This window comes from Lepisma saccharinum, chromosome 3 (assembly GCF_977018435.1).
Source record: "Lepisma saccharinum chromosome 3, izLepSacc3.1, whole genome shotgun sequence".
In the NCBI taxonomy this organism is placed as follows: Eukaryota; Metazoa; Arthropoda; class Insecta; order Zygentoma; family Lepismatidae; genus Lepisma; species Lepisma saccharinum.
In genome coordinates this window covers 110939478-110958623 of record NC_139231.1, presented here as the reverse complement: position 1 = coordinate 110958623, position 19146 = coordinate 110939478, and the positions used below count along the sequence as shown (strand labels likewise).

Below are 19146 nucleotides of genomic sequence, written 5' to 3'. Positions count from 1 at the left end.
TTCTCATTTATTATTCTATCCATTCTAGTCTTCCTCAAAAGACTCCTTAGAAATTTAATCTCCACTGCCTCCATCTTTTCTTTGTCTCTCTATGTCATTGTCCAAGTCTCTGCTCCATACGTAATTATTGGCACATAGTATGTTACATATTACCATCTTCTTTAATTTCATAGGTATATCCCTATTCCATATTATTCTTCGAACGCTTTGATATAGTCCACCACCATTCATTTGTCCTCTTCTGTTTACCTCCTCATCTATTCTTCCACTTCTCTCAATCATGACAATGAGGATGAATGGTTTATTTTAATTATTCTCTTATCTATAGTCGCTTTCTGCCACTTTCGGCTAATTGTGAGAACGAGGAAGAATGATGTATGATGAGCAGTGTGGGGAATGGAGGAGGAGGATGAGATCTTGGCGTCTTTCCTAGTTTTTGTTTTGAGTCCATTTTATGCATAGATAATTATCTGACCGAGACTGGATCCTAACCACTATGTGCCTCTGCTGGGTATCGAACCTGGGGCTCTTTTGTAGTCAAAGGGCTCCAGGTACTTTTCATTCAAAATGCTGACTTCATATCAGTCTATGAAAAATGAAATATTTATTCTCAAGAAAAATATGTTGATGTGAACATAAATACGTAATCCTACCAAATTTTATTTGTGTATAGTTGTAATAATTAATTTGGGTAACACCCTAATTGCAATATTCATATATTAAAATTTCAGTTGATATGCCACTTGCATAGGTATGGTATTCTCAAAAACTATTGTAAAAATAAGTAACTGAAGTAACATTGCTATCAAAATTATCGAATGACTGGAATCATGATAATAAATAACAGAATCTATTTACCAGTAGTAGGGGATTTTTTTAATACCCATATTGTTGTTTTAATTTTTTATGCAGAAGTAGCGAGTAGCGAACAGGAGTAGCGTAGCGAGCTACTTTTTGGTAAATGTAGCTGTAGCTGTAGCGAAGCTACATTTTGGAAGAGTAGCTGTAGCTGTAGCGAAGCTACTTTTAAAATGTAGCGTTCCGATCACTGCTGCTTATTTACTTGAAAATTTCACAAATAGCAAGTTGTTTTCGCTAAAAAGCAATAGAGAGCCACATCTGCAACATCTCAGACCAGGCCCGTACCCAGGATTTTTTTGAGGGGGGTGGCCAAGCCCGAAACACTGTATATGTGTACACAAACACACACACACACACACATACATACATACAGGGCCCGGGACTTTAGGTCCTATAAAAGTGTAAAATATGTATGTAAATATGTCAGAAAAAATTAAAAATGTGTGTTAAAAATTGAAAAATATGTCAGAAAAATGAAAAAAAAAACAAGTGAATCCCAAATATATGGAAAGCAGAACTTTCTTTCTTTTCCATTTACAATTCAATTCTGGGTTTTCCATGCAATATCAACAAAGTTTGGATGATGTATTAAATGAAATTAGAATCTCTTTCATGCAGAATGCATGGAGAAACATTGGAAAAATCGTGGTGCTTATTGCGCAATTATCCTCAGTTGCATTTACTATTCTGCCACATTTTACCTATTTGTTGGAAGTGTATTTTTCGAATTTATATACAAGAAAAGGTAAAGTTTTCAGAAAAATATACTGTATTCAATCTGCATACAAAATCTTTGTTAAAACATGCCTCACACACAGAGAAAATATTTTTAAAAAATTATCATACGTAGGCATATAAACGAAGAAAGTTCACAAATTTTTAATTTTACTAACCTCAAGCATTGCAGTGAGAAACGAAAATTCTCTTCAGGTTCTCTACCGTGAAACTTTGCCTCTTATCTACCAGCAGCACTTTGTAGCATGAGAATGTATGTTCCACCGAGCATGATGTAACTCGAGCAAACCTAAAAAATACTACATCTGCAGGTGTCAAATCTTCCTCAACACTTTCCACAGGTGATCTTCCGTCACCGCTCACGACACCAGCGATGGTGGTGAGTGCTGAATCCAGGATTGTTGTTCAAGATGGTTCTGAATTTCTCTCTAACCAAATCTGCTGTTTGCCCCCTCACTATTGACAATTTTATTTTTACGTCTTCTATAATTTGAAGTGAGTTATGCACACTTACACCATTTCTCTCCAATTGCTCAATGCACGACATGAGGAACACGAAATTTGCAGAAATGTAAGCAATATCGTCTGTCAGTTCTGTATTTTGAAGTAATTGCTGAACAACACTAACAGATGTGGCACCTTCATTTTCAAAACCAGTAACTACTTCGGAAAGAATGTTAAGATTGGTGCAGTAATATTGAACTGTTGAGAGTCATGTTCCCCACCGCGTCACCACCGGCTGTGGTGGCGAAGGAATATCTGGTGCAGCTTCCTTTAGCGCTGGGCATCGTGATGGGCACTTCAAGAAGATTTTTTTCATGTTTGACACAAATCGATCTACGTTGGGATCCCTTAATCGAATTTCTTTGCATATCTATGAAGTCCGTGTGCCAGGCAGGTTATGTGGACCTTTTCCAGATATAGAACCCATAAGGCTTTTCCTGCCTTCAACATATACCTAGCTGCATCGGTTACAAGTAACAGAATCCTATCGCACGGAATACTTTCAGGAAATAGTATCTGCATTGAGTTCTCAATGAAACTAGCGATTGTTGAATGGTTTACCTTCTCCAGCTGATCAACGTGCACAAGGAATATTTCTCCTGCCTGTTCCATTTCTAAAACACCACCACAAGATTTGCCATGTAACGCCCGCAACAGTCTGTCAATTTGCCCACTGATAGCCACACGTTTTTTTTTTTAACTTTGTTCCGGATGACACGTAGTGTCACTGTATATATTATCTATGTAGGCCTTCCTTAGCGTGGATTTATGAGGAATTTCCCTGTCGCAGTACTTCTGAAGAAACTTACAAAGTGTTGGTTCTTCCAACTTCCACAGAGGAATACCAGATGTGATGAATGCTTTGCACAGTTCCTGGGTGAAAGAAGACTGCTGACTGCCCTGGACTGACACCGCATGTGGAAGCAATGCCTGAGCTACGTTCGTTTTCTTCCTTTGCAAGTTTCTTATGTGCTTCGCCGTGTCAAGATGCTGCAACACTGAAGACCTCTTTGAATATCCAACAGAAATATCACATAGCTTGCAAAACAAAATCTTGTCATCTGTCGAGAAAACATCACTACCAAATTCTTTAACGTAACCTCTCAATTTGACCGAATCTGATTCCTTTACAGGAGGCATCGTTCTGATACTATTGCACCTTTCAATCGACCACTGATTTGAGATTGCCTCGTCAAACCATATTCACTTGGCATGAAAGAGAAGCTGCTGTGTTAACCAACACTCGTTCAAAGCATTGTTCTTACTTCTTATCGACAAACACAAACATCCAGGTAAAATCAAAGTCTGCCGAGTTGTCAGTTTTTTAATTGTTGTAAAATGGAAAAAAGAAGGTCATACAACAGTTTAAATTTGTTTCGTTTCTCGCTGTCGATTCTCGTGAATGTGTACAACAATGAAGGGCAAAGTTTGTTCACATCATGCAAGCTCAGACAATAATGCTGATGCATGGATGCCCGGAGGGGGGCAAGGGGTTGCTTTCCTTCCTCCAAGAAAAAATCCTGCGGGCGTGCCTGCACAGAGGTGTCATGGATGTTTTCAGTTTCGAGTCTCAAAATAAGTGGATAATAAAGATCCGGATACATGTTAAATAATTATTTGTATGTAGGAAAACTAGGAAATTATAGATAGCTAAATATGTCATCTTGCCTGAAATGGGAATAAATATGTTGTAAAAATAAAAAAAAACGTAAAATATTGCAAATTATGTCCTATCAAATTTGCTAATTTCAGTTTATTATCACCAGACACGTCGAGATCTCACTCCGGAATTCGATCCCATGATATATAAAAAATATGTTATAACATAAAGTCCCGGGCCCTAGTCATGAAATATGTCAATTATTAACAATTAAATAGTATAATTATAAAGAAATTAATTTGCTACATTTATAAACTAAATATTAATTAATTCCTTTAACAACTGGTTCAAAATGTCAATTACAAAATAGGTGAAATGTTTTTAACGGTGTTAGATTTTATTTAAATATTGGTATCTATGAGTAATGATGAAAAAAAATTCATACTTATAATAACCTTGAATTCGTGCAGTGCTATACTTTTATTCTGTACATGTTGCTATTAGTGTAGATCTGCTATTGTTCTCTCGAAGGAAATATTTCCTTATCAGAGCAGCGTGAATAGATTTTTGCACATCCTGCACCAAATTTCCCGAACATGCTACTGCATAAAGTGACTCTGGGGGTCTACCAGCATCCAATGAAATAGACTGCCGGCAAACTGGGGAGAAAGGGGGGGGGGGGTTAAAAGTACCTAGTGTGACTGTTGGGAGCCCTCATGTGCCACAATGACATGTTTCTTTACTTTTACACTGCTCCACATTACTTTCATGTAATAGCAAGAAATGTAACTAAAACTACATGCAAATCTTTTATTATATACTTTACATGTAGAGACTTTAAGTCAAAAGACAATTAATCATTGGCCAAATGTATTTTTCTCAAGCTCAATAAGTTGTAAAATTATATAAATGTGGTATTTTCCAATTTATTTTAGTGTTTCTTGCAAATTTTAACACAATTTACACACGCACTGTGAAAAACAGCAGGAAAATAAATATTCTGCTATGCGAGTTTATTATGTTTAGTAACATTTTGACAAACATGGTATTTTATGAATACAGTAATCACAATTGACATAGACAGTGACAGGTATGCTGCAGGCAACAATTTTCCAAAATTTTCTTTTTTTGAAAAAAGAAGCTTGAGCCTCACCTGAAAAGAAATCTTGCCTAAGCCCCTAGTGGTCAGTAGCTTCAAGGAAGTCATCAAGCACACCAAATCAATCATATTGATGCTGATAAGAATGTATATGTGTTGTGACATGATTCTTTTTTGGGACAATTATCCTTTAATTTTGAGCACCAATGTATAGTCCTACACAGTTGGTAACTTCATACCAACTCCATACCCATTCATTATGAGCTTCATAATGAAACATGAGAAATGGGCAACATGATTGGGGGATTAAAAGTTATTGGAGGAATGACTTAGGTACAACAGGGTCAGAGAGCATATGGAAGTATTTGCCAATTTACTAGCACTGTAGTGAGAGTATAGAAAGAAATACACTGAAAATAATAGCATATGTGCACAAGAAGCAGGAAACAGGCACAGGGAAGATCAAACTATCTGTAGAAAGAGCATGTAGTGGAGTATGTAAGGAGAACAGAACAGGATTAGCAGAAAGAGAGAATCTGGTGGAAGACAAGAAGATGGGGACGCTTGACTTCTGAAACAGTGAAGGATGACGATCCCCATGCGTAACTTTTACAAGATCTAGTAAAAAATTAGGCCTTTGGAAAGAAATAAAACAACTACACTCACCAATTTTAATGCTCCTGTGCCTAATGGCTTCACCATCCGGAATAAACCCAGCCACCATTATCCTATCATCTTCTGGAGACTGTTCCAAATCTTCACCAGAAAACGTTCCAGGGATTATTCCCAGGAGTGTTTCACACAAAGTGGCACGCCTACCAAGATTCAGACGGTGGGGATCCACTGACACATTGACCTCCCTCACTTCTCCATTATGGGAGTCATGGAAAGTCACTTTCGCACGACTTGCAGTTGTCGTGCCATTCGCTGAAAGTGGGTTAGGAGCTGCACTGTTGGTACCATTGCTTGGGACTGACGAAGATGAATTCTGGTCTACGGTGGATCCACTATTTGCTTGTTGCTGCTCGGCTGCCTGTTTCTTGTTTCTTTGAATTCGTTTGCTGTGCCGCCTTGTAATAAGCTTCATTAACTTCCGGGCATCTGTTTAATAAAAAGCAAAGACGTCTTATGACCAATTCATCAAAATGAAGTAACAAAATCAAATACTACGCAGCAAAATATATATCTATTCAAGCACATGACATAAATATGAGAGGCAAATCAAATGAAAACAATGAAAAGAATCACAAACACACAAGGGCATCTAAATATTAAAAAGGATATTACGAGACTACAATGTTTCATCCATTGAGGAGTGTTCATATGTTGTTTTCATGTACACACCATTAAGTTACATCTTGCACAGGATAAAAAATTAACACTGTCAAGTCTCCAGGCTTTCTAACTGGAAGTAAAGTATGGATATTACTTTCTTTTTTTTTACACATGGCAGTAGTTGACACCACTTTTAAAATATATCTCTAATTCCAATTAACATCCATATTGTTAAAAAGAAGTTAAAACAAACTTTGTAATAAAAGCAGTGCTTAAAGTGAATGGGGAAGGAGTGATGCTATCCTCCGAATAAAAAAAAATGTACAAAGCATCCCAAACTAGGATAATTTATGTAAGCATTTTCTCCATTTTCCTCATTGTCTCCTTTTTTAACCATACAAGCTTCCATCCACCTAACCCCAAGCTAGAACAAGCATCACTACCTAGGAATTTTAACATCAAGCTCTGAACACAAGTAAACGTAAATCTTTTTAGATTACATGTGTAGTAACAATCATAGTTATACTAATAGCAATAAACTTGTTTTAATTACTCTATGTTTGTACACATTAGTATATCTATTTCTATTTTACAAAAAAAATTATAAGCAGATCTTAAGAAAGAAGTGTCGAAACATAGTGCAATTAAAAAGTATAGTCAATACAGGTACAAGTTTACTGTTGCTATTTTGCAAGAAATAAACTTTTTCAAACCTATTGAAAATTCAACTGAAAATTATGGAGAAAAAAACTACCTTAACTTTGAATTAGTTCTCTCAATTGTAGGAAGATGGCACTAAGATAGTAAGTATGGTTGGAACTTGTCGTACACAGTTAAGTCCTTTGGGTGGCAAAATTATTATTTTATCAGCAAAATAAAGAGTACATTCTTCCTTATTCTTGTATTGGAGTTCCTTTACACCATACATACTTCTATTCTCTCTGTATTAATTGCAAAGATGAGGAGAATGAAAACTTTATGGATAACGTAGCGGGCAGCAACTTTCCCCACCGTGATTTGGAATGTACACAGTGTCTAAAAAGTTCCCTGCCATAGGACAAAAGGTAAAATTGGCTGTGTTGCTCATTTATTGCAGTGAACGATGCTGGTGCAGGAGGAAGGTGTAGACATGAAGCTTTCTCACACCGACATGTTGTCAGCAATTTCAACCAGTTGCGCTTTGCATTCTAGAGGTGTCTGAAATCCTAAATGTACAGCATGAAGATTCACAATCTGTGTCGACCTCCACACTAGTATCAAGATAAATGCCATGTGTCAGCAGTTTTCCATGTGTTCAACGACCTGTGATTCTGCCAACAGATCTGTGTGGAACTTCACAGAAGACATATCTAACTAACTATCTCTCTAGCCTTCTTAAACCCGAAGGTTTATGGCTGCAGCAATGCAAGCCTTCCATCTGTTCTATCCTGAGATCAATCCAATCTTTTCCATCCCTAATGATTTTCTTTAGGTCCATCTAAACGTTATCTCTCCATCTTCATCTTGGCCTTCCTACTAGTCTCTTACCATCAGGTTTCCCAACAAGAATCCTGTAAACTCTTCTTTCCTCTCCCATTCATGCCATATGGCCTGCCCACCTAAGTCTTCTTGATTTAATCATTCTAATAATATCTTGAGATGACTACAAATTATGAAGTTCTAAATTATGTAACCTTCTCCACTACCTGTCTTCTCATCGCTTTTAGGTTAAAATATTGACAAATTTGACAGAAGACAGCAGTGGCGAAGCTAAGGCGTAAATACTAGGTAAGTTGAAAAATCTGCTTATATTTTTTTATACAGCAGGTCCATGCATCGATTCTTGTTGGTCACAAAAGTATCAATTACTCTTTCCTTGAAGCCTTGATCAATAGAAAGTTCTTTAACCAGTTTTTTTTTTTCAATGGCTATTGTACTGAGAGAACTTAATTTCATTGAATTACGGAGATAATTTTTTACTCTCTTGAGGGTGCTCATAATTCTTTCGGAGGAAGCTGTTGTAACAGGGAATGTCAAGACCAACATGATAAGTTGTGTTACTTCTTTGTAGATTGTTTGAAGATCATTGCTAACTATGAATTTTAGAAGGTCTGCAGGAGGTAAATGCTCTTCTTCATCAGCATAGATATTCTTTAAATCATTTTCTAATCGTTCTTTCTTGAAAAATGGATATGTGGACAGAAGGTTATTTAATTTCATTGCAGGAAAATGTAGTTTATATCCCCCAAAGTTATTTTGGTCTAGCAATTCAACAAATTTTATCTTTTCAAGATCTCCAAAATGTATTTCTATTTGTACAGTCAGTGTGTCCAAGATTTTGTAGGTTAAGCATCTGAGAGCCACGAAGTCTTGTTCACTACATTTATTTCACTGCAAATCCTCTTAGAGTTTTCAACACATAATTTCACAGTATTATATTTTTATAACATAAATACACTATGTGACACATACGCGCGCATACAACAACGCAGCACGTGAACGATGCACTTTGCACAGGAAGACTAGAAACACAACAGGTTGGTTATGAGGCTAGCCACTTTCACCCAGCAAATCGGCACTCCCCTCCCCTTACACCTACACAGAGCTCACTCTGTAGCTGCCTTTTAACGGGAGGCTTTTCGTCAAAAGCCTCACAGTTCGGACCGAATGGACTCTCCTCTTTCTGGCCTGACTGACGAGTTATCTGGAAGGATCGGCGGAACCAAATGTTCGGATTACATAGTTTAATTCGTTTTAAGGAACTTTGATTGTTACAGGGTACAAGAACATTTTAATTTCAACATTTTTTGGGTAGGCTAAGCCTCAAAAGCCTCATAGGAGCTTCGCCACTGGAAGATAGAAAACATACTGAACAAACATTGTGATTTGGCCTTTGGGCTTATGACTTTCTAGACATCTTGTACATAATTCTGCTTTCCTCCATGGAAAATTCAAACTTTGACCAACTGAGCATTTTGTTCAACGTGAAAGCAGAATTTCTCAGTACTGACTAAAAAAAATTCTTAACTGTATTCACACACTTGTCTCTATTACAGTCCACTAACATTAGTAAATTCACAAAATTGTGCTAAAGCTCTTTTATGTTGCTTCTACTCAAGAATGCATCTAAATGTGAATCAAAATCTTAATTGTGGACGCAAAATGTGCATAAAAACACAATAGTGTAAACCTTGATGCAGTATATCTGAAAATGACACTAAAGAGTCCTATATTGTGGAGTTTGTACAGAGGCCAGAGGAGGGCTTAGTAGCTCTGTGGTAGATGATTACAATGGAATGATTATGACACGGATTTGATCCCTGGTTGGGGGACAATTTTGCAAGTCTTCAAAAAGTTATATATAAATTATTTGTATGTCTGAAAAAGGTAGTTAGTTACCCCTATATTTTGCACCATGTCATGAAAACATGTAAGGGAGGGGGAAGGGGTGGAAGAGCCCTGCATATTCTCGATCTTGGCCATAGTGGAGGTGATGTGATCAGCACTATGTTCCCGTCACCTTTACCCATTCATTAGAAGCAGGGCGAGTGCCAGATCCAAGTTATGCAGGAACATTCTCGAAAGAATTACAACCTGAGATCACCCAACCTGGGAATCAAACTCGGGTTTCCTGCATGGCAGTCAGGTCCCCTACCAACTGAAGCATGCATGCCATTAAGTTATGTACTACTGCTAGTTAACTTTTCAAGGTTAGTATACTTATTTTAAGGCTGAATCACACAGAGCTGGATATCCAGTTAGTTGGCACTGAACTGGCTACCTGCCCAGATGTGATAGCTGCCTGGAATAGGACACGTTCTAATTGCTACTGGCTTTTCTTGACTAGATTCTGTGGAACAGCCAATCAGAGCAAAGTTTGGCCATGTGAAGATAATCTGTGAATACGGAGAAAACTAGTACTCAATTTTATCCGCGAAGCTGTTTTTTCCTTTTTCGATTAATTTCAGTGGCCACTGGCACCATCCTCGTTGGAAGTTGCTGTACTGTTGCTTGGAGTGCGTCTTTTGTTTGTAGTTCTCTGGCTGCCGCTACGTGCACTGTTGTTAACTGTGCATCTCGGTCTGTATCGTCTGCTATTTCCGGGCGATAACTCTTGTAGTAGGGAAATCCAAGTGTGGTGAGCTTGCCCGCTATCGATGTTTAGCTTGTGCGGGAAGTGCATTAAGGCATGCGATTCCTTGATTTTGGTGTCTACGAGCGTGTGGGCAGTGTGTTTGACTTGAATCTTTTGAATTTTATGGCTATTGTATTTGATATGTTTAGCAAGACCAGTACTGGGTTGGGCTTTTTTCGCATCGGCTAGGTGCTGTTGGATTCTTTCATTGACAGATCTGATGGACCTGCCGATGTAATGTGCCTTGCATTCACACTCTGCATCGTATACACCTGGGTTATCAAGGGGGGAGAGGAAGTACCGTTTGTGTTTGTTCAGTTTATCAGCTATTTTGGAATTGGGTTTGTGCGCTACTTTGATGCCATATGGGAGAAGGGCTTTGGATATGCGGTTGGAAATGGTGGGATGGTAGGGGAAGGCAAACCATTTATATTGGCCGCTGGAGGTTGATTGTGGCTGGGTTGCTTGTGGTTGGTTAGGGTGTCTGACCTGTATTTCCCAATTATGAATAATCTGTGAGTTTGCAAAGGGAAGTTTTTTGTCTGTGGTTTCCGAGTGTTGGTTGTTTTTGTTAGTTGCTTGATAAAAAAAAAAAGGAAAGAGATGACGTGTAGTGCATTCGTGTTCAGTTCATTAATATTTAGGTATTTATGCAAAGCGATGAGATGTGTACGTGACAAATAAAAAGCTTGTTCAGTACGCATTGATTACCATATTTTTTTCGAGCCAATCTCTAGTCCATACGTTTTCTTTATAATTTTTAATAAAAGCACAAAGCAGTAATTCTCCTACAACATTCTTCAAATTGCTCGACCATCTTTACAGATTGTCTGCTCTGCGCAATGTCTTATGGGAACAAAAGTCTATCGACAAGTACAGCAACAAGTATCGTGTGAGGCGAAAACTAGCAAATGGGTAGCCAGTCCAGCGCCAACTAGGGCATTTCTACTGGAAATCCAGTTCCCTGTGATTCAAGTTTTATTTGTTACAAAAGAAAATGAGGATTACAAAAGAACATGCATTGTCATACATGTACACTATAAGGTACCATGTAAAGGTATATTAACTCCATCATTTGCAAGGAATATAAGTATAAGTGCCATCACAGATATTCACCTTTAGTGATGTGTCTCTTCCTTGATTTAGTAGGCTGCTGGACTGGAACATCTGGAGGTGATTTAGCACCTTGAGGGAATGGATCAGACTCCACATAGAACAACTCACCACGAGGGCTTACTTTTGACTCCCATTCTGCTTCAGATCTGCAAAAAATAAGGAAACAATAAAAAAAAAAAATACAGCACAAACTGTAGTAGTACATTTTACTATTATACCTTACCAAATTCCTTATAGTACAATGAGAAATTAATTTGATTACAACTACCTGAAATGTATTTATATTTACACACACACACACATACAGTATACAATAAAATAATAAAGAGTGTACTTCCAAGTGGGTCTATTTCGAAAATGGCATTCCAGTCCCCCTTTTCCAAGGTCAACTTCAGTGTTACACAGTGTTTAATCAGCAGTAAATTGTGATTGCTAATACTTTATTAAGTGGTTGGGTGAGCAGAGTCATGCATAAATATTCATTGTGAGATCACAACATTGTGAACTATAATGCACATGCGTGCAGAGTTGTCTACCTAAATAGTTACAAGAAAAATGCCAAAGCATCAAAAGACAGAGCACACAACAGATTCAAATGTTACACAAGATGAGTTAACGAAGAAGAGGAGAACACAGAGGTGTGTGTATAAGTGAACATGACACTGCTTCAGTTGATACATATTTAGGCACACAATTGTCACCCAATCATGCGACTAATGTTGACCTCATACTATTACATTACTTAGTAGTGCAGCAGAACTATTTAAGTGTATTTCATACGTTAAAGACAGTTAAAGATTTGTATGACAGGTATCACCAAAGTGCCTAAGTATGTTTCAGAAAAGTGAATACCTAACCCAGGGTTTAAGACTCACTGTAAAACATGCTGAAATTCATACAACCTACATCCTATCCTGAAAACAACCCTGTATATTGCATTACCTGTTGATTTTTACGATTGCCTGGTTCTCTGAAGTAAAGTATTAAAGTGAAAATCTATGTAAATCTACATGGAGACTTCAGAGAGTTGAAACATGGAGGCTGGGTCATAGTCTGCCTCAGCTGGAAACCGAGAGTGGCCTAAGGAACTGCAGTCACATGAGGCATTGCAGATATTAGGGGTGAACTCGCAAAATACAAGTTTCGGTAATGAGCAGTTTTCCAAACATCTGTCCTAGTCTAAGCAAATTTCAGAGAATTAGAGGAGGGGTAGACTACTGTGAAACATTGCAAGAGTTCCTACAATCTTCAATGTAGGTGATACAAAAATAAAATAAAAATCTACCTTTGTCGAGTTTGCCCTTAATATCCACATTGCCTCATATTGCTTGCTCTGTACTTTGAATATCACACTCCACCACAAGCACGAGGTCATGCGGAAATGACCAAGATACCCTGTTTCTCTCAGACATGTGGCAACAACATTATCAGGTAAGGTCCCTTTCCATAACAACCAACCATTTTACCACACCTTGTGAGGAAGGAATAGATTACCTCTTGTTTAAATGTAATGGCACTTAATTTACTGTCTTAAATGTCGCCCACCTTCCATATTTTTTCATAATACAATCCACACAACATTACAAAACCATACTGACACCTGAAAAATGAAACTAGAAGTGAAATAAATTATAAACTAAAAAGTATGAAATGAAGAACGTTTATTATGCTAAAGATATTGTGGGTGCTTTTTTTTTATATACAGAAAGCCCCTTAGAACAGGTCATTTCTTAATAGAATTCAAATCATCTACAATTCATCTGATGATCATCTAAGTTTCCATCTCTCCAAGCAAACATTGACCATGGCATGTATCAGGCAACTAAAGACTTCATGATACCTACTTATTATTGTTGCTGTTATTATATTTGTTATGTGCATCTTATTACATTATTTCTCATCGTAAATCTCCACACTTATTACTTTCAATTCCATGACAACATTGAACTCCCTTTCTTCTTACACATGTTATTTCATCCTCAATAATAGTTGTAAACTAATGTAAAGTGTTCCTTTGGAAAACGTGGTGAGATGATTATTCACATTTGGATTTTAAAACACTTTTTTACGACCATGTATAGGCTAATTCTCAGTAAGTCTGTATCATACATGATCCCCTTATACTTTTCATTTCATAGGCTAGATTAGCAGTGCCTTTCACCACACACACAATATTTGGTTCAGTCTACTTGCATTTCTGCTACTATTGACTAATTGCAAAGATGAGAATGAATGATGGTATGTTGAAATTGATGAAAGAAATACCCACGTCCAGGCCAGAATTTGAACCTGGGACCTCTGGCATCGTAGCATGCTGTGATAACCACTCTACCACAGCTACATGACAAAACAAGTGTATTTAGAAGTGACCTATGTGGACATCAGAAAAACCTGGTAATAGTTTCATACATCGGAGACACATTTCTTCAATTTTACACAACTACTTACAGAAATGAGTTTCTCCAAGTTTTACAATGTTTGTCGAGGTATTTTCTTTCATTGTGGAATATATTTGGCCGGGAAATCATGTATTTTACAAGAGAAATATCTCACCGACGCACAATTGCCATTTCTTTTATTTGCTTGCCCTACAACAAGCGGATGCTGCGTACGTTTCATGACGTAAGCCCCTGTCAGTGTTTCAAACCACTTTTTTTATACTATGCTTGCCTAACGTAACCAAACCTAACCTAACCTTATCGGAAATGGTTCGTGGGGCTATGCATGAATGGTTTGTGGGGCTATCCGTCAGCTACCTGTGCATAATGTACAATTTGCACAAGTGACGAATACGATAGTAGGTATTTTTCAGTCAAGGATGTTGGAAACACTGCATGCCCACTACGGTAGTCAAGATTTGCCCGCCATATTCTGTGTTAAGGAAGTGAAAAAAGGAGTCAAAGAAATTAATTTTTATGTGAAATTTGTGTTGTTTTTCTTCATGTAAAAAGCATAATGGCACCTTGAACTATGATCCGCAATACACAATTGGTAAGTACGAACATGCGAAACACAAAATATCCGATTTTAATGTGTCTCCAATCTATGAAACTGGTACCAAAAAACCTTTGATAATGCAGAATGTTTGCATTTTTTTAAATGTTAGAAATCACCTACATGAAACAAACAAAAATGAAACAGCAGTAATAACAACAAGCTGCAAGACAAGGACGTAATCTATCATCAATGATCTTCAATGTGTGCAGAAAGGAAGCCATGATCAAAGTTACAGGTAAACAGTAAAATTGAAGTGAAAGTAAAAGAAGAACATGTCAACACACTAAGGTTTGCAGGTGATGTTACTGTATGTTCTGGATGGTACGCTGAGGAAAATTAACCCCACATTTAGGCCAAACTTGGATATAATATAGAGGAAGAAATTAAAGTAGCAGTATATTGGAATAAAGCCCAAAGAAAATATACAAGTAGAGGAATTCGGATGCCTAAGTAGCAGTGTAACAGAAGATGGAAGAATGAAAAAGAGAATTGGCATATATATACACAGAGAAGCATCTTCAAACGAGAAAAGATTTAATGAAAAATGTCATATGGTGTGTGGTACGTTCCTGCTAGGAGATATAGGACATTGGACATTGTGTGACAGAAAAAAAATAGGAACATGCAATATGTGATGCTTTCGAAGAATGCTAAGAATGCTATGGGTATTGCTAAAGTCAAATGAGGACATTCTAGAAATGGAAAATGAAGAGGAAAAATTGTGGAAATCAATACAGTATAGACAGGTTGGGAGACTACACTTGAAGACATGTGTAGTGTATTAAGGACAATTGTAGGGGGAGGGGGAGAATTAGCGGTAGATATGAAAGAAGAATGCCAGGAAAGGGATATGTGAAACAAAGTTGTATCTTTTTAACTAGTAAAAAAAATATCAATAAGCTCAGATTTAACTTTGTAGCAAAACAAAGAAGTTATATAAGCCATATAAACCAAACGGTAAATGTCTGTTATATCGGAGACACTTTTCTAACGCATATTTTCAGATTCAAATGGTTCGTACTTACCAATTGTGTATTGCGGAACCTATTTCAAGGTGCAATTATGCTTTTTACACAAAAATAACTTCGATTTTTCACATTACGAGTAATTCTTTTGGGTCCTTTCATCCGTTGCGGAACATAGAATATTTCGCGCACAGCTGTAGATCATCACGCGTCGTGCTTGTGTTTTGTCGATTTGGAGTGGGCATGCAGTGTTGCAACCTTCTTAACCGAAAAATACCTACTTTCGTGTTCATTATGTCATCACAAACCATTGACGGATAGCTCCAAAAACCATTCCCGATAGCCCCAAAAACTATTCTTGATAGCCCCAAAAACCATTCACGTTAGCCCCACGAACCATTTCCGGCAAGGTTAGGTTAGGTAAGCATAGTTAAAAAAATAAAAATAAAAATTCTGGTAAAAAAGGCACGTTTGGAAACACTTCTTCCTCTCGTGAGATCGCGTGACTTTCGACACTTGCACCATCTGCAGGTTCATAATGGAAACAACGGCATAATGTTGTCGCTTCACACAAAAGACTACGGTACCAGTAGTATAAGCGGGAGACACATTAAACTCGTTTGATTTCAAATAAAAATCATTGCTACTTACCTCATATGCATAGCGGAAGATTTTTCAAGCTGGGGATCACTTTTTTTCCCATGAAAAAAAGAGTTATTTTTAACATTATAATCATTTATTGGTCGTTGCTAATTCGGCGTGCAAATTTTGACTCACGTTGTCTATCGTCAGCTGATATGCAGTATCGTCAGCTGATGTGCAGTGTTTCCAAACTTATGAACCGATAAATGCCGCACAAACTATTCACAAAAGGTTTTTAAGCGAAAATTGAGGTTAGACTCTACTTTACGTCCTTATCTGCATGGTGATTGCTTCTTTGCGTTTGCGGTGCGCGATCGTTGTGCGGCACCCGGCATTTCTTCGGGTAAGTACTTTTTTCTTTTTACACTTTCTGTTCACGATAGCCCCACTATCCATTCACGGGGTCGAGGTATGCCTACGAGGTTAGGTTAGGTTCCATTAGCATTCATTTCACCCCTAAATATGTGCTTCATCATCTAAAAAATTCCTCAGTACGTTCAATTGCGCATATCCGGACAACATCGGTTTTTCTCGATTTACTTCTTTAGGAAATTTTTGCTCGCTTTGGGATTTACGTTGTTGAATTCCTTATAAAATAAGCTTTAAAACGATATATGACACATATTCCTTAGGAAAAGGACATAAACTAGAGTCTTACTTTACATTGGAAAAAAAAAACTCGCTCACACGTCATCTTGTCAAACTACCGCGTGGTTGCTACACTGTGAGGGGGTTACATAACCGAACGCACGGAACATTTGATTCACGTAGTCGACGGTAATGGCGGCACGAGCTATCATACAACGGAGATGCATGATTGACGAAAAATACCTTATTTACAGGCAAAATACGTTGCACGATTCTAAAAAACAATTTCCCCGGCTTCAGAAAGTCCCCAAGAACGCAATTCCGTAAGTACTTTCTCGTCTTTTCTCCTGTAAATTTTAAGAAATCCGTCTCCGGCTTATACCACCGTTACCAAGACTACTTTATTACATCAAAAGTGCTTATTTTCTGTTGTGCAGCATTCCATAGTGACAAAATACCTCCACGAAGTTTAATAAATGCAACAGAAACTCATTTCCGTAAGTAGTTTCTCCTGTAAATTTGAAGAAAAGTGTCTCCGATATAACAGACATTTACCAACCAAACATTGATGCACAACAGCTAGTGGTCAAAGTGGAGCGTGGTATCAAAATTTATTTATTTATTTACCTTCAACAGAGATACAAAAGGTAGTATCCCCCCAGCTAGGAAACCAGTCTTCATAGGAGCAAACATGATCATCCCACCTAACAATTTGCGCTTTGAGCACTGAAAAAAATCCATGTAGCAATTTGTATGTTTGTGTGTGTGTGAACGTTTCACTTGTGGGTATTAATATTTATCGGGAATGAACGATATAAAAATATGAACTGCCATGATAAAACATGCTACACAATGCTGTTTGGCCTTGTACATAAGAAATAATATTTTAATGAATTTGAAGGTCCGTACATGGTGTCATAATAAAAGTCACTTTTGCTGAAAATTTCTAGAGCATCCCAATTTTCATAATTACTTACCCACAATGATCAGAATCAGAATCCGTGCAATCTGAATTGCAGCTGGACCCTGTTTCGGTCCCTGACCCTTCCCAGGATTCTTCCGATCCACTGCATGATTCGTCTTCTGAACTTGAACCATCGCCTCCTCTGTACTGCTCATTGTGAGAGGAATAGTCCTTCGACAACAAAGCTTGGCTTTCTCCTCCGTCATCCATTGAACTCGTAAACTTAATTCCAAAGTCTGCTTTATTTACATCACATTGGCGAAACCATGAAACGTCAACACAAGAACGCCATGTTTGTTTACAACCGGTTTTCTATTCTGACAGAACAAGTGAACGCTGTTCTGCGTGTCTGCTAGCATAGGCCCCGCCCTTCGTCTTCTGATGTCACCATGGGCAGAGTTTGAGATTTTGCTTTGGGGAGGGGCAGACTCTGGGAAAGCATATGATGTACAGTGGTGGAAAAAAGTTCTTCCCCATAAGACTTTAATGGCAGTAAATAATGCCGGAAGGGTAGGCAACACACATTGCACCATTAGGTGATCGGGTGATTCTGTCTGTCTCAAGAGCAACTCGTCTTTCATGCAAAAGCTAACAGGCACAGGAAATGTAGGAAAGTCACGTGACTTGTCAGGTGGAATGTTGTTCGTCAGAAAATCGCCTTTTCTCAAGCCAGGTCGCAGAACCGACAAGAGCTACACGTTATATCTCCGAAAATGATTCCCCTAAAAACGTTGAACGAAACGCTAAAACAGTTCTTGCCTTAATTACTGTATGTGCCGCAGTAGCACAGTCGTTAGGGCGTTTTATTACCATGAGAGAGATCTGGGTTCGAACCCCGACGGGGGAAAATCGGGATTTTGTCCACCTGTTCAAGCTACTTCGGTGCCCACCCAGCGTCGTATAAAGTGGGTACCTGGAGGAAACTCTGGGGAAGGAGGGTAAGGCGGCCAGGGGCGTGGTGCTGATCACATCATTCCCACCTTCGGCCTGATGAAGAAAGCGTGGGACCCTAAATCCGCTAACTCCACACCCCCTACACGCCTTCATGGCTTGGTGCAAAGCACAAGGTAGGACTTTGCTTTTTTATTTACTCTACATCCCAATTTTGTCGGAACAAAACTTCCCAATCTCTACGTGGGCTTTCTTCCAAGTTCCGTAGGGATGTGAATAGGCTCCAATATTTCTTGACACAATTCATACATGTTATATTTCCTTATAAGAACAACAGCCGATATATTTTGTGTGCGTGTGTGTGGGGGAGGTATAATCCAAACATGTGAGGTGATCCTTTTCCCACTACTCACTCCATTCTCAGAAATAAATCGCAATTCCACACACTGAAAATGCAGAACTTTCTACATCTTAGCATGCAAATATCTATATAGTAGCAAGGTAATGTGTGGAAAGAGAAAAATTAACGATTTGTAACGGCACTCTGGAATTTTTTTAGTTTATTTTTTTTCAATTTGAACTGACATTCATGACATTCATTAACAATCCCAATATTGACAAAAGAATAGCTTAGTCGTTCTGCTACTTTCAATTCTTCATTATCGTAGTCACCGTAATTCTCTCTCTCTCTCTCTCTCTCTCTCTCTTTCTCTATCTCTCTCTCATCCTTCCCGATGGCGCTGTAGTAGAGGAGTCGCCTTGTAATCAAGGAGTCCCCGGTTCGATACCCGGTGG

The 19146-nt window shown here is 38.1% G+C and overlaps 1 protein-coding gene across 1 annotated transcript in view; it reads right to left on the bottom strand.

Moving 5' to 3' along the window:
• in (inturned planar cell polarity protein) overlaps positions 1-17753 on the bottom strand; it is a 211232-nt gene extending 193479 nt beyond the window's left edge. The window contains exons 1-3 of the mRNA XM_083119708.1: positions 17474-17753; positions 11305-11450; positions 5466-5900 (exon numbers count right to left, since the gene is read on the bottom strand). Of these exons, the coding sequence (XP_082975834.1) occupies positions 5466-5900; positions 11305-11450; positions 17474-17670 (778 nt within the window). The 5' untranslated portion in view covers positions 17671-17753. The remainder of the gene's footprint in view (positions 1-5465; positions 5901-11304; positions 11451-17473) is intronic.
• Between the last annotated feature and the right edge of the window lie 1393 nt (positions 17754-19146).